The sequence below is a fragment of the Pongo pygmaeus genome, chromosome 4 (assembly GCF_028885625.2).
Source record: "Pongo pygmaeus isolate AG05252 chromosome 4, NHGRI_mPonPyg2-v2.0_pri, whole genome shotgun sequence".
Classification (NCBI taxonomy): Eukaryota; Metazoa; Chordata; class Mammalia; order Primates; family Hominidae; genus Pongo; species Pongo pygmaeus.
In genome coordinates, this window is record NC_072377.2 from 36,328,702 (window position 1) to 36,345,668 (window position 16,967).

The following is a 16,967-nucleotide window of genomic DNA, read 5'->3' on the forward strand; positions in this document are numbered from 1 at the left end:
AGAAAATTAGTGACTATGTAAATATATGGGTATATTATGAAGGTCTCAAAACATTCAGGATGGCACCATTCACTCAAGCATTTAGCAGTAAAGAAGTGCAGACCTGACAGAACTCACATGCTGTTTTCATATGATTAAATGCTGAATTACTAACATTACAAATATTAAGTATTGAATAAGAGTGTTAACTATTTTCATGTAAAATTTGTACTTAAAATTTTTACTTAAGTATAACACATATACAGAAGAGTTGGGTACATGTAATTATGTATACAGGTATACACCCAAATTATTAATGTACAGTTCAGTGAACACACTTATGATCACCCAACTCAGGAATCAACTGTTACCCAGCTTGCTGGAAGCTCCCTCACTGCCTTCTCCCAGTCACTATCCCTGCTCCCTCCTCAAGTATACCCACCTTCCTAATTTCTATCACTGCAGTAGTAATAGCTTTGTCTGTTCTTGAGCTTTATATAAATGGAAGAATATAATATGCACAGTGGTGCCTGTCTTTTCCTCAACAGTATGTTTGTGAAATTCAGCCATATTATTACGTGTAATAGTAATAGTAGTGTGTTCATTTTTAATGCTGTATGAAATCACTTCTGTTATATGAAAACACCAAAATTTCTCTCTCTCTTCTACTATTCATGGACATTTGGGTTTTTGGCTATTGGGAGTAGAGCTGCTATGAATATTCTTGAATGTCTTTGCGCACATATTTCTGTTGGTGCATACATTTCTTTTTGTTTTCGTTTTAGAGCTTAAAATAGCTATCGTGTATATATATATATATATATTTTATTATTATACTTTAAGTTTTAGGGTACATGTGCACAATGTGCAGGTTAGTTACATATGTATACATGTGCCATGCTGGTGTGCTGCACCCATTAACTCGTCATTTAGCATTAGGTATATCTCCTAATGCTATCCCTCCCCCCTCCCCACACCCCACAACAGTCCCCAGAGTGTGATGTTCCCCTTCCTGTGTCCATGTGTTCTCATTGTTCAATTCCCATCTATGAGTGAGAACATGCAGTGTTTGGTTTTTTGTCCTTACGATAGTTTACTGAGAATGATGATTTCCAATTTCATCCATGTCCCTACAAAGGACATGAACTCATCATTTTTTATGGCTGCATAGTATTCCATGGTGTATATGTGCCACATTTTCTTAATCCAGTCTATCATTGTTGGACATTTGGGTTGGTTCCAAGTCTTTGCTATTGTGAATAGTGCCACAATAAACATATGTGTGCATGTGTCTTTATAGCAGCATGATTTACAAAGGGGAATTATTGGATCACCGTGTATGCTATGTGCAGGTTTGCTAGGTAATTGCCAAACAATTTTCCAAGCTATATATTCCTAACAGAAATTTAGGAATATATAGAAAGTTGTAGTTGCTCCTCCTTGCCAACAATTGGTACTTTTACCATTCTGGTGGGTGTATATGGTAGCGTATTACGTAGTTTTAATTAGCATTTCCCAGATGAATAATACGGTCAATCATGTTTTTTGTGTTTATTAGCCATGTGAATATCACCTTTTGTGAAATGCCTGACTTTGGCCATTTTTTCTATCACGTTGCCTGCCTTTTTCTTACTGTCAGTGGGAATTTTTATATACTAAATATTCTGGCTATGAGCCCATTGCTGGATATAGGTCCTGAAAATATCTTTCTCGCTCTGCCTTTTTGTTTTCTTAATGGTATCTTTTGATTACTGGCAGTTCTTACTTCCAGTGTAGTTCAATTTGTCAATCTTTTGTTGTTATAGTGCTTTTTATGACATGTTTAAGAAATCTTTTCCAACTGTCAAAATCACAAAGCTATTCTCCTATTAGCAAAAACTTAAATATAAGTAGTATATATCTTTGAAGGAGTCTTTGTCATCTCACCCAAACTGAGTACACATCTGTGGATTAATCAAATTAACTCTCAAATGACAACATGAATGTTAAGATAAATTTCCTTATTTGTGTCTAACCTGGGGAAAAAATTAATTGTATGTCTATAAAAAGAAAATATGTACACTAAGGTCAGCAATTTGTAATTGCTTAAGCTGTTTTCTGCTTGCCATGAGATAGATGACATTTTCTCCAAATTTTAGATTTTCTTGTTAATTTGGAAAATTGGGGAACCTTTACAGAATAAGAAATTACATCCACTTTTTTATATCCTCTCTCCCCAAAAATAAAATGAAGCAAATTCAATAGGTGGGAGGTGACTTTTAGCGAAAACCTAAAAGAAATGAATACTATTCTAAAGGTTTATTGCTATGCACTCTAAGTTTTCTATCAGTGTTTATTGTGTTTTTATTCTACAGCTTATGAAAAAGAAGGGGCTTTCTATTCAGCTTCTTTTACAATTATTGTGTCTTCGTTCATTTTTTAAAAACCAACAAATCACTGAAATAAATAACTGTACCCTTTCTAGTCACTTAAGTTTTAGCTTCTCTAAAATGGCACAGTAAGTGTAAAAGAAAATATGGTTTTAGCCAGGTTAGCATGATACCTTGTTACTTTCACAGGTTCTACTTTTCCTGCTAGATTAAGTTTGAATGAACAAATTTAATGAAATTAAATAGTTTTCAAACCAAGTGGGCTTTGTAACAATGAAAGGGATGAAAACAGTCAGAAGTCAGATCGAGGATGCTTACTTTGAGGAGAAACAACGCTGACGACTGCTTGAGAAAACTCTATTTGCTATTGGTTCTCGAATACTGAAAAGTATTTTTGGTTCTTCTGGACTGTAGAGCAGTGATTCATTATATTCATTTGTTACTACAAAGAAAAAAAAATTAGCACACTCAATAAAAGATGGTCACTTCTGAGAAGGGTAAAACAAAAAATAGATGCCATCCCCCATTTAAAATTCTGTTCCAAAAGTATATTTGGGAACAAGTTTCTTGAAACTCGTAACACATATTCCATTAAAACAGTAACAAAAAACCTTATAAATAAGAATTAGGTACCATGATTTGCCCACAGAAACATACGTCACCCACAATACAGCAGAAGTAGGTACAACTGGGGAAAAAGAAAAAAAAAAAACACTAGCTTCAAAGCTTGTGATTAAACAATAGAGGAATTAGATAGATGCACTCAAAAAAGGAACTTGAGTTGCCATATTGCCCTACCAAGTTCTTTCCAAAATACCATGTCAAAGAGCTCATAACGATGATAATAAGCAAACAGCTTGATATAAAATGCAATCTCAAACAATGACAGGCAATATCCTTTCTCCAATACACCCCCATTACTCAACATATTTTCTAGAAATCTTTGGGACCTGCTTTCTCTCTAATCAAGAGGTACATGAGGGCTGGAATACAAAGCACAAATTGGTTGAGAAAACTACAAAGATATCAGGCTTGAAAGTTTAGTTGAGTACTACATTAAAAAAATTAAAAGACTGTCAGATAATCTACCTTATTTATGAAAGTTTCATTTGAATTACTGGCTTTAAAAAAAATCTAATTCACCCACAAAAATAAAATTTGGTTTCATGAGAACACACATTAAAAAGCATGCTAGCTCTGAAGGAAATTTCAAGAGTAATTTCATAAATGTAACCGTGATTGCATCGCTGGCATTCACTGTTGCTTCTGAAGATAGTCAAATCTTGAAAGGAATGCCATTCATTAAAGTAAAGCTTTGGTATGTTTATTAAAAGAAGAAAGTCACAGATTTTTATATATATATATATAATATAAATTAATATATATATACATCCTTAATTTATATACCTGATATAAATTTCAGTTATTTTATATATATTATTTTTTAAGTTGAATTATATAATGAAGAAGCAATTACTATATATACCTAACTTTCCTTTGATACAGATTTACTGCTGGTGCTAATTCATGAACCATGATTAAAATAATCTTGTAGGTCTCAAATTGAGTGAAGGAGACCAGAATCCATTTTAGAAGGCTGAACGGGGCTTGAGAGATTTGCTTCTTTTTTCAAACTATTTGAGAGGCAAACTGTCCCCCCAACAAAGGAGGTCTTATGTGGAAACCTAACAATAAAGATAAACTGACACTGTTCAAATATTGTATCAGGTTATGTTCTCACTCATAGGTGGGAATTGAACAATGAGAACACATGGACACAGGAAGGGGAACATCACACTCTGGGGACTGTTGCGGGGTGCGGGGAGAGGGGAGGGATAGCATTAGGAGATATACCTAATGCTAAATGACGAGTTAATGGGTGCAGCACACCAACATGGCACATGTATACATATGTAACAAACCTGCACGTTGTTCACATGTACCCTAAAACTTAAAGTATAATAATAATAAAATTTAAAAAAAAAGATATTGCTAACTCATGTTAAGGTAACCAATGAGAATGAGGCTGTTCTGATAACTCAAATCCAAGCATTTGTGTTTATGGATGACAGTTGCAGTCTTACATGTGTCAATATTCACTTTGTGTCTATATATTTTTTGTCATATATGTTGAGAAAATACATAGGTTGGTAGATGTAACTTTAAACACATTTGGGTTTGGGGTTTTATAAAAAACAATCTAGCTTGAAATTTTAGGATATCCTTCAATGGAGACAGCAAAAAAAGCTTTAATTTGAGGTGTGTACAAGAATGATCCTGGTAGATAGTAGACTTCAGTAGTTACAATCTGATATGCAAATCAAATGAATGTGTTTTTCAGTTTAAAAATTTAAATTGTTTTGAACAGAATTTAAAGAATACATTTGAAGAACTTCTAAAAACACCAGCTAGATGATCTACTTTAATCCCCTCTTTTTACAACTGTAGAGGATCATAGCCTTGCCCAAGTTTCACAGCTGATGTAGTAGATCTGGAAATGGAACCTACAATTTCAGATTTCTTCATAAGTATTCTTTCTCTAACAGCACTAATTCTCTTACAGGAATCGTGAGGTAATCAGGCAAAACTAGGGAGAAGAATGTTAAAAAGAATATTTGAGTGAATAAGATAAGCACTCATAGCTCAGTGAATTCCATCTCATTCAGAGGATATTAATGGCTTACTGAATTTAGCTATGCATTTCCTATTTGTGAGATAAGGATTTTTCTGTAATTCCCTATCCCCCAGGACATGTTTGCAGTTATACTGCTTTGACTTAAGAGTTATATTTCAGGGTTGACTAAAAATCACAACAAAAGTCCAACTTTAATCTTTATGTTGCTTAAAGACATTTAAGGGGATATTGTATTAAAAGCATGTTTGAGTAAAAAAAAAAAGTACTTTGCTAATTAAACAACACTTCACACTATCATCCTTAAAACTGAAACAGAACTAAACTGTTAGTGATTATTATCATTTGTCACTGACCTTTCTCTACCAATTCTCTGTTCAATGGAAGACTCAAATTTCCTTGTCGTTTTGCTGTTGAAAAAGGAAAGGGGGAAAATGTATATGTGTTATAAATATATATGTTATATATATATTTTCCTTGAAAAAGGAAAGGGGAAAAATGCTTAAAGTGTATATGTGTTATAAATATATATATGTTATTATGTAACATAATAGCTAGTATAAAACAACACGTATACATTATATAGCATATTATCATAAATAAACAGTAGCCCCCCCTCGCCCTTATTAGCACTTTTGCTTTCAAGGATTTTGCTTTCTTCCAGTTTCAGTTAGCGGCAGACAACCATTATACAAAAATATTACATGGAAAATTATAGAAATCAACAATTCATGTTTCAAACTGCACATCATTCTGAGTAGCAAAATCTCACACAGTCCTGCTCTAACCCAACTGGGATATGAGTCATCCTTTTGTCCAGCTTATCCATGCTGTACATACTACTGGCCCATTAGTCACTTAGTAGCTGACTTGGTTATTAGATCGACTGTCATGGTATCATAGTGCTTGTGTTCAAGTCACCCTTATTTAACTTAATAATGGCCCCAAGGTACAAGTAGTGATGTCGGCAAATCAGATATGCCAAAGAGAAGCCATAAAATGCTTCCTTTACAAGAACAGATGAAAGTTCTCAAAGAAAAAGGTCATATGCTGAAGTTGCTAAGATTTACAATCAGATATATGAATCTTCTATCAGTGATACTGTGAAGAAGGAAAAAGAAATTAATGCATAGTATAAGGGTTTGGTAGTATCCAAGTTTTCAGCATTCACTGGGGGTTCCAGAACATGTCCCCTGCGGATAAGAGGGGACCTCTAATAGCTGTTTTGGTACTCACCAATATTTAAAACATCTTCTACAGCCTGAGTTGCAACCCTGTTAATATTGAATGACCTAGAAACAAAAATCACATAATTCTTAGTTTTAATTCTGAAAACATGCTAAAAATCAAAAAGGAATAACCTACTTAAAATATAGAAAATTCTTAGAAATTGGAGAAAGTTCTAAATGAACAAAGTTAAAAACTGGTAAATAATGTACTAGTAAGGGTATGATGAGACAAGTATTTTCATACATTGATGGGAACAGATATTGCAGTTGAAGAGCAATTATGCACTATCAAAATGAAAATGAACATATTCTTCAATCTAGTAATTTAACCTAAAATATACCTCCATCTATAATACACAAAGATAGGTACAAAAATATTAGCTGAAATGCTGTTTATAACAGCAAAACAACTCAAATATGTACCCATAGAAAGCTGATTAAATAAATTATAGCTACTCATTGATATTAAAAATAATACAAATATATGTGCTGATATGTAAGGATAACCAAAATATTAAGTTAAAAAATAAAAGGCATCATATAGTGTATATGTTGTTTCATTTTAAAAACAAAAAATATATATATAGTATGAATCTAGAGATAAGTACTAGAGATATGAAATGAAAGGGAGACTAGCTTTTTGCTGTATACCCTTTGGTACTTTTTAACCTAGGCAAGTATTCTTTAAATTATAAAATAGTTTCCTTGAAGGTAAGAAATCTTTTACATGTGCAATGCCTTGCTTAACCACTAAAAAACAAGCATTAATACAAACATGGATAACTTTTCAAAATAGTTCTGTCCTGGGGTCTATAAAGATCACTAAGAAAAGGTTGTTTTTTAAAAAAAAAAAAATATTCCCGGTAATTTTGAATTCTTCTACTGCCTCATAACTCTTCATACATGATCTCAATATATAATCCCAAGGAACAGGAATAACATATGAGTCAACACAACTCTAAATCTAAATTACTGGCTCTTAACTTTTTGGGGGAGTGAGAGAAAGAGATACTCTTATACCTGCTAACCCTGTACCCTTCATGTTTGGAGAAACGCAAAAACATGAGTATTTTTTTCTTAGGTCTACAACCTTCACCATTCTAAGAGTTCTCATTTAAAATCAGACATAACATCTACTACCAAACTGGAAGACAAACTGAGTATCACATCTTCATCAACTACTAAAGCTCCATCTCCTAAACACACATCTTCATCCTTAATTAAGTCTGGTAGGGAAGCATGTATGGAGAAAAAGGACTGAGAATAATCTTAAGAAGAAACTAATTGAAACATATGGTGATCTGGCTCTGTAGTATTTCTCCCGGTGTATAGAGTAAACCTTATTCCCCACTGAACAGAGAACTGACAGGATAATGGGACAATTCAGAGACATTTGCTGTGTAATACCAGCCCTATATCCTGTCTCCTGTGGAAGAATTTTTGGAGATGCAGAGACAGAATAACTATTCCCCAAACCTGTTTTTCTTCCTGAATGCATAGGTTATATTTTCTAGCTCTTCATGCCATATAGTCATGTGACTGAGTTGTAGCTAATGGAATCAGAGTGGACATGATAAACAATACTTCAAAGCCTGGCTCAGAGCCTCCCATGGGGACCCTCCATGCTCTTCCACCTTCTGTAGCAGAGCAACTGGAGGAGCTATGTTTAGAAGGTGGTAGAGCCACGTGATGGAAGAACTCTGGCTCCTTGAATAACCACTTACAGGGAGCCACTTGCCAATCAGGAATACTCACTGCAGACTTTACAAGAACAAGAAATAGACTTATACTGTGTTAAGCCACTGAGATTGGTGGTTTATCTTTTATAACAAATAGCTTACCATGAGTCATACATTTCCACATTTCATACTGAAAGCAAAGAGTAATTAAAGAATTTCATAAATGAAAACAAGCCCTCTCTATCAAGAATTAAAAGAGAGAAAAATAGACTATCCTAATCTTTTCTTTCCAGTGATTCTTCAGAGGTCTATGGTTTACAGATAGGTTTAAAATTTAAATCACGACTTCACCATTTATTAGCCACATAGCTTTGGGAAAGTCAGTTAACTTATGAAACTTTTTGGATTCTACTTACGAAAATAAAATCACCTACTTCCAGAGTATTTGTGAGGATTTAAACAAGATCATCTAATTAGCTTGGAACAAAAAATGTGCTCAGAGATGGTAGTATGATAAAAACAAAAATTATTAATGTATAGAAATATACAGCTTTTCCCCAGCCCCTCTGGCTCCTAGGCTTCTCTTCTCTTCCTACATTTTTTGAAGCAAAAAGGACAAAAGATGAATGGGAGCTGCAATCATAGCAAAAGAATCAACAGTAATGGAAGAGGGGAGAACATGTTAGATGCAAGCAAGCTGCATGGGGCTTGGTAGAGAAGAGACTGAGCAACGAAGGTGTCAGGGATAGGATATAGCTTGTGAAAAAGACTTTTATACTAGAGCACAGGAAATAATAGAAGACTTTAACAAAAACATAGAGAAGGCTGAGATTTTAATCTAACCCATACTTATCGAAATGCAACATCAACACAGGACTCAACTACTGGGTGCATGTGGGAGGTGAGGAATGCTTTAAAAGCATTATAGTGGCTGTCATTCCTTATGCTCTGAAAGGTTGAGAACTTGAACTATCAAAATCTATCAAAATTACACCCCTCCCCAGACAGAAGCCCCACTGCCTCTAGCAGAAGCACTACTTCACTGAGATTAATTAGCAAATTTATCTTGATAATTCTTCAATACAACGTAGTGACTTTTCTTTCAACTATGTGACCTCTATAGACAGCTCAGAACCCCTCTCTCTCCATTTAAAAATCGACCTTCCCTTGTGAAGCAGCACAAGTAGTAACGACAGTGAAAAGGGCACTGATTTTGCAGTCCAGCACACCTGTGCTTATATCCAGGTTCTGACTCTTACTTCTTGTATAACTTTAGCCTAAATATTTATCCTTGCTAACCCTTAACTTACTCCTTTATAAAATGGGAATACTACTTTCTTCCAGGATTTCTAAAAGGATTAATTAATATATAAATGTACCTAGCACAGTACAAAGTAGCAGGGCTATATAACTGACAGCTTGTATTACAATGCATAAAAAATAAACATACAGAATCACAGAAGTTCAGAAGGCAAAGTAATCTTACTATTTTATCAGTTCCAATTCCTGCATTTTGCAGACAAGGAAATTTGTACATAGTTGTAAAGCTAGTCCGTGGTTTAATCAGGTCTCTTAGCTTGCAGGTCAGTACTCTTTTCGATTATACCACTTTGCCCATTTTTTATGGTAAGAATACTGGGTAAAGACAATCTCTATTTCTAACAGAAATTTCCATTTCTATTTCTAATTTCACTCTAGTTTTCAACAAGTAGCATAGCATGTTCAACAGGAAAAATACTATCATCATAAATAAAAGCTGTTAACTGTAATGTTTTCAATTTAATCTATAAGATGGTTACAAAATAATTTTATAACATATTAAAGGATTAAGTTTTTTTCACAAAATTATTGGAAAATTCATTTTAGAAATGTTCCTTTCACTGGCCCTCAGGAAAATAAGTTATTAACCTATCTTTTTAAATGATACTTCTTATTTTTTCCAAAAGACTATTTGGCTAAGTTTTTTTATTGAATACTTACCAATTAAATGATATGATATCTGAAAATAACTTCAAAATAAATAGGACAAAAGTAGATAGATGGGGTACAGAGGTAACAAGATTGGGCATGTGTTGATAATTACTGAAACTAGCCAATGGTATGTGGGGATTCATTACACTATTTTGTCACTCTTATACATATTAAAAATTTTTCATAATAAAATAGTTTAAGAAGTCACGTTAAACAAGTAGGAAATAAAACTCTAAATTAAACTATCCAAATTTAAAAGTTTGACAAGCATTGTTTTAGCTATATACAATTGTGAGCATATAGTCATTTACTCAAAAAATATTTTTTGAGTGAATATATTTAAGGTACTGTGCATACAGAAGATTAAGCAGGAAAAAAAAAAACCCTCTAGTCGCCATCCCAAATCCATAAAGTTGCTTTAACTAGCTGGGTACTAGCATATTAGATAACTAATAATACAATAGCAGCTATAATAGTGCTATGAGAAAAAGTGTTAGGGAAGGATAAAAATGATTAATTCACTGTCTTTATGAAACAGGTGAGTGTTAAAGATTTGCTAAAGAGAATGACATTTCAAGACTGGCCTTTCAGCTAGTGGATAGAAAGTGGAGTGTTCAGGCATTCAAGGCAGGAAGAAGTTGCATTGAGCAAAAATAAAAAGCCAAGCGAGAACAAAAAGTGTGCGGAGAATTGCAAGTAGCTGTGCCAATTCTAGTGTGCCATAGGTGGGGGTAAGGGTAGGGCAGGAATAAGGCCAATTAAGATCACTAAGGTCATATGTTAAAGGGTCTCAAATGACAGATTAAGCAATCTGAACAGAGGTCAATGAAAGTTATAAGGCAGAGAAGAGAGACAGATTTATCTACATTTTAGAAATAGTACTCTGTTGTATGCTGGAAAGGATGTGGAGAAATAGGAACACTTTTACACTGTTGGTGGGAGCGTAAATTAGTTCAACCATTGTGGAAGACAGTGTGGCGATTCCTCAAGGATCTAGAACTAGAAATACCATTTGACCCAGCCATCCCATTACTGGGTATATACCCAAAGGATTATAAATCATGCTACTATAAAGACACATGCACATGTATATTTATTGTGGCACTATTCACAATAGCAAAGACTTGGAACCAACCCAAATGTCCACCAATAACAGACTGAATAAAGAAAATGTGGCACATATATACCATGGAATACTATGCAGCCATAAAAAAGAATGAGTTCATGTCCTTTGTAGGGACATGGATGAAGCTGGAAATCATCATTCTCAGCAAAATATCTCAAGGACAGAAAACCGAACACCGCATGTTCTCACTCGTAAGTAGGAGCTGAACAATCAGAACACATGGACACAGGGAGGGGAACATCACACACTGGGGCCTTTTGTGGGGTGGGAGACTGGGGGAGGGATAGCATTAGGAGAAATACCTAATGTAAATGAGGAGTTGATGGGTGCAGCAAACCAACATGGCACATGTATACCTATGTAACAAACCTGCATGTTGTGCACATGTACCCTAGAACTTAAAGTATAATAATAATTTTTTTAAAAAGTAAAAAAAAAAGGAATATTACTCTGTTGTAGTGCAGATGACAGCCTGAAGAATAAAAGGTGAGGCACAAAGAATATTCACTAAAAAGGTGCAGGCTTGGACCAAAGCAGCAGCAGTAGAAACCCAAAAAAGTGGACTTCAGAAGTACAATTAACAGGATTTAGAGACTGGGATATATAGAGCAGAGAATGAAGAATGGAAGACTCTAAAGGTAATAACAAGATTTTGAGAAATCATGTTTTGCTTTTTTTCTCTAGAGCATGGAGTCAGGGTAAATGCTGATGGTATTCATCAATATAAAGAACACAAAAAGAAAAACTGAAGACAATAAATTCAGTTCTGAATTTGTTGAATCTGAAGTGCTACTAACATCCTATCTGGCATGTAATTTTAGAATATGAGTTTGTACTCAGGAGAAAAGGTATGTTTGGGAGGCATCTGTGTGGAATGTACTAAGAAGTAGACGAGATTACCCAGAGGGAGGTTATAGAGTAAACAGGACATAGGATGCACCAGGTTATCTCCAGTTAGGCTTTTAATATACAAACCTCCAGCCTACTTTTTTTTTATTGTACTTTGTATTCATTTCCTTACAGTTATTTAAAATCTTTTTCATTTTTAAGAAAAGATAGTCCCAAAACCACTTCTCATTTCCTTTCCTTTACAAACCTAGTGCTCAACAATGACCAAATCCAGGCTGTAACTGTAATCCAAGAAGTCAAGGCAGGACTACTAGACCCAAATGATGAATGAAACAGAAACTTAGCCTACCTACATAACACCACCAGGACACCTCTTGCATATTACAGGCCTTAGATGTGCCAATATATTACATTACTAAAAGTATTTCACAAAACTTGATAAGCAATATCCCAAGTTACTCACCAGGCCTTTGATCCTGTACCAGTAGACAAATTCAGCCCTGAACTCTTCTGTTTTTCCCATGGACCATCATCAACTGAAATCTCATAGTAGGAAGCCCTGTGAATTGAGAATATAAAACTGTTTGCTGAGCTTACGGTTCAAGGTAAATAAGATAGCCTTCTTCAGAACTAAGGAAATCTTAAGTAAGTCAGCTTACCCAAGAAATACTTGACTTAGTAGGCACACACATCATGATGCTAATTCCAATACTGATTAAGTGAAAAAGTTAGAAGAAATTAAAAAAAAAAAACACTACATGTCTGCATGCCTGTCTGATTTATATATTCCTTTCTGTCAATACTTTAATATTTCAAATAGGAGCTTCTTGCAAATTTTTAGCTAGCATTGTGCTTTTGCGCTTATGGAATCTAACATATACAGAGCCTCATTTCAGAACCCAAAAAAAGAAAATACTATTCTTAAGTGAGTTTCATTCTTGGTAGCTAGTCCTTGATATATTTTAAAGCTTATTCTAATTCTTAAAGTTATTAATAGTTTCTACTAAACTCTTGTTTCTTAAGTTACATGCTAATGTACCTTTTGAATTGGTAGTAAGCCAACAGAGATTAGATAATAAAGCTGTAAAGAAAATTCTCAACCAATACTGGATTAGTGGACAAAACTAGAAATAAACAAGAACTATAAATTTCTTGGGATTTACATTTCTTAAAATATTTCATTAATATGAAATCAAATGGGTTTTCTGGCACCAGCAAAAATGGCACTATTCTTTAACTCTATGAATACATAAATGATTTGTAACTATTCAAAGAACTTTTGAAATGTCTAAAAGCCTATTTTGTAAACTCTATCTTAAAATAATGGTGTCACTGATCAACACTGAATTTTTTTCTCCAGCAAATAAAAAAGTTACAATAAAACTGTAATAAAATACAACTTTTCAAAGTAATTACTGGACATGCTTGCAAACACTAACACTATGGATAATTTATCTCTTATTCTAACCTTTACAGTTTATCTTGTAAGCTCTTAATTTGTGAGGGTTTTGCATAATACAACTCCTTTTCACTTTTTTCTCTATAGTCAGAATTTCTTATTAAAAATAAAAGATAGCAGGCCTAATATTCACGTTAAATCTATTTCATAGCTTTGTTATGTCTTCCTAAAAAACACACATTAGGAGCCTATTATGTACAGACAAGCCAGCCAAATCCATAGAAGTGGCTGCTACTATGCCAGAATCAAGTAGAAACAAAAGAGATTAGAGGTAAGGGGGCATGGGTAGAAAAGAAGCAGAGGCAGAGAGAAAGACAAGTACAGTCAGGTGAGAGATGCTCAGCCCAAAATAATGAGCAAATTTAGTGTCATTCTCACATGCAAGATTTATCGAGATTAGTCAATTCATAGAATTTTTGTTTCAGGGAAATTATTTTTTTAAGGCAGCAATAAAACTCACAGTCCCTTTAGAGTGGGTATACTTCTTCTTAAATTGTCCACTGCTACAGCCCAAGAATAAGACATTCTAGGTTAGAACAAATAGGAGAAAAGAAAACAAAATTGGGCCTTTAAAATGTTCTTAAATCTAAGAACATTATAAATGAGGCAGGAATAATATTGCTGCACTTCATATTTTCCAAGCAAGGCACTTAAGTTTTCAGAGCATAGTGAAGCCTCAATACAGGATCTAGAATCAGAAACACCGGGTTTATGTTACAGTTCTGATGCTAGCTAATTATATGACCTTGGGCTAGTTATTTGAACTCTCCAAATCTCAATTTTGTCACTAATAAATACAACCACCTTTCTCACAGGGTTGCTATGAGCATTAAATGAGATACCATACACAATATACGCAGTGCCTGACACATAGCAGGCATCCAATAAACGTTCATTTCCTTTCTGCCTAACGGTCTATGTCATAAAATCTTTAAAAGTGAGTTCTAATACCTGCAGTAGTTAAACTGTTTTCAACAGCATCAGAAGCCAATCCATTGCTGTCCTTACTTAGTAAAAACATAAGGTGAGACATCAAAGAACACAAAAAGCAGCAGCATCCGTTATTTATGAGATAAACCAACCAGATCATGACTGCCACAGAAAATAAAAGCATTCGATTGAAAATCCCCTCAAGAAACTTCACTAACTCCCCCAAAATCTATCAACTGATCCAAGTTTTCCTCCATTTATAAGTTATTTAATTTTTTAGTAAGTACAAAATTATAAAGCAAAGCTAGCTCTCAGCAGTTACCTTTAAAATACACAAACAGAATAAAATAAGCCATTAAATGGCTTCCCTAAAGTAAGCATAAACTCACAAAACATTTTTATCATTGCATTTATTTAAGGTAGACTTTCTCCAATCTCATTTAAAGTTCTTCCTCTCTTTTCTATCTTATGTCTTTAGAATAATGACTAGATTGTATCAGTAGAGTTAAATTTTCTTTCTTCTCTCAACTACCACATAGTATCTATAATTCATGTCCGTATTGCTTCAAACTTTATATGTAGCAAAAGAGAAAACTTTATATATAGCATAAGTCTTGCTGTGTTAAAGTATATTTTTATACTTTACTATACTTTTAACTCTTTTTTAAATTATGTATTACTCTCCAAAAAATTAAGATACCACTATCTTTGTTATTCATCTTTACATCCCTAGTGACTCACATATTACACATAGCACATGCATGATGTATTTTTGTTAAATATTACATAAACAAACTAATTACAAATCAAAAAAACTGTTCAAACCCTTCCGCTGAATCAAACTTCAACTCTTTTTCAGCACAACCCAAGTTGAGTCATTGGCTACAATGTGAATATCTTTTTTAGTTAAGACAAATTTTTCTCACTATAATTAAAGTTCTCATGAAAGGATATGACTTCCAGCAAACAAAATTTCAGAATTTATTTAACTCTTAGTAAACTAGGGATCCAACAACATAATCTTCAAAGGGCCACTCACATGGTTCTAGTAGCAGGAAAGTAGCAAATAAAACTCATCTCTAATCTTCTACCCTTAATTTACTTACATCTACAAGGATGAGAAGCCAGGTTCTAAAGTACTACCAAGAGTTAACTTTATATCACAGTAGTCATTTTATAGCTCGTCACTGTGTTCCACAAAAATGTTTTGCAAAAAAATTATGTTGATAATGTAAGCCTAAGTTATATTCAAGTCCCACAAAACAGATTCTGCCAGTAATGAAACACACACATTTTTACACTCCTAATGAGGAATTACATTTACCGTAATTTTTGCAATAATAGTTACAATCTTGAACTGTCAATGCACTTGCCTTACGATGTGTTACACTAAAAAGGATACATCACCTATGGAGCATTTCTGTCAAAAATGCCTAGTCCGAATCTAACATGAAAAAAAATCATACAAATTTAAAATAAGGGATATTCTGCAATCCAACTGGCTTAGACCATTCAAAAATATTAATATCATGAATGACAAAACAGGATGGAGCTAAGGAAGTGTTCTTAAATTTAAAAGGCCATGATGGCCAAATGCAATGTGTGATCCTTAATTGGATCCTGAATAAAAACAAGCAAACAAATTATAAAAACAAGCAAGCAAACAAATCAGCTTTAAGAAGCACTAATAGGAAATTTTAATATGAACTGCCTATAAAAGTTTTCTATCAATTGCAAATTTATACTTACTATATTACTCTCTTAAATATTTATAAGCTGGGAACAGTGTCATGCACATCTAGTCCCTGCTACTCAGGAAGCTGAGGCAGGAGCATAGCTTGAATCCAGATTTAAAGGCCAACCTGGGCAACATTTAGACATGGTATGATGCCATCTCTAAAGAATAAAAATAAAACATTAATAAAGCACCTGGCCAAGCGCAGTGGCTCACACCTGTAATCCCAGCACTTTGGGAGGCCGAGGCGGGCAGATCACCTGAGGTCAGGAGTTTGAGACCAGCCTGGCCAACATGGTGTATTGGGGGAACCAGCCCCCAGTATTTAAGAAATTATAAGAGTATTGATTGGGGAAGTGATAAATGTCCATGAAATCTTCACAATTTATGTTCAGAGACTGCAGTAAAGACAGGCATAAGAAATTATAAAAGTATTAATTTTGGGAACTGATAAATGTCCATTGAATCTTCACAATTTATGTTCTTCTGCCGTGGCTTCAGCTGGTCTCTCCGTTCGGGGTCCCTGACTTCCCGCAACAATGGTGAAATCCCATCTCTACTAAAAATAAAAAATTAGCTAGGGTGGTGGCATGCACCTGTAGTCCCAGCTACTCGGGAGGCTGAGGCAGGCTAATCACTTGAACCTGGGAGGCAGAGGTTGAAGTAAGCCAAGATCACACCACTGCAATCCAGCCTGGGCGACAGAGTGAGACTCAGTCTCAAAAAAAAATAATAATAAAGCATCTATATAAACAGATTAAAGGCTCTGGGACGCAGTACAATAACTTTATTTAATCTAGGGTTTCACAAACTTTTTTGTCATAGAATATTCTTTCCCCTTAATACATATTAACATCTATGAAGGTGTTGGAAATATTTCATTAAATAATGAACTGCCATTACTTGCAAAATATTATTCACAAATCTTAGCCAGGTTGTAGAAACTGAATAAATATCCAAAGGCACTAAAACATTAAATTCCATGCTCAAGATCACAGGTTTAAAAGTA

The 16,967-nt window shown here is 34.1% G+C and overlaps 2 protein-coding genes across 8 annotated transcripts in view; one reads left to right on the forward strand and one right to left on the reverse strand.

Moving 5' to 3' along the window:
- The window catches only part of SKP2 (S-phase kinase associated protein 2), a 134,105-nt gene that overhangs the window by 43,482 nt on the left and 73,656 nt on the right, over positions 1–16,967 (forward strand). The window lies entirely within an intron of this gene.
- NADK2 (NAD kinase 2, mitochondrial) overlaps positions 1–16,967 on the reverse strand; it is a 51,200-nt gene that overhangs the window by 2,519 nt on the left and 31,714 nt on the right. For 3 of the 6 annotated variants that reach the window (XM_063664720.1, XM_054487060.2, XM_054487062.2), the window contains exons 8-12: positions 13,754–13,819; positions 12,298–12,393; positions 6,217–6,272; positions 5,337–5,390; positions 2,667–2,790 (exon numbers count right to left, since the gene is read on the reverse strand). In XM_063664720.1, coding sequence (XP_063520790.1) covers positions 2,667–2,790; positions 5,337–5,390; positions 6,217–6,272; positions 12,298–12,393; positions 13,754–13,819 — 396 coding nt within the window. The remainder of the gene's footprint in view (positions 1–2,666; positions 2,791–5,336; positions 5,391–6,216; positions 6,273–12,297; positions 12,394–13,753; positions 13,820–16,967) is intronic. The other 3 variants (XM_063664721.1, XM_054487059.2, XM_054487061.2) reach the window with 1 other exon arrangement.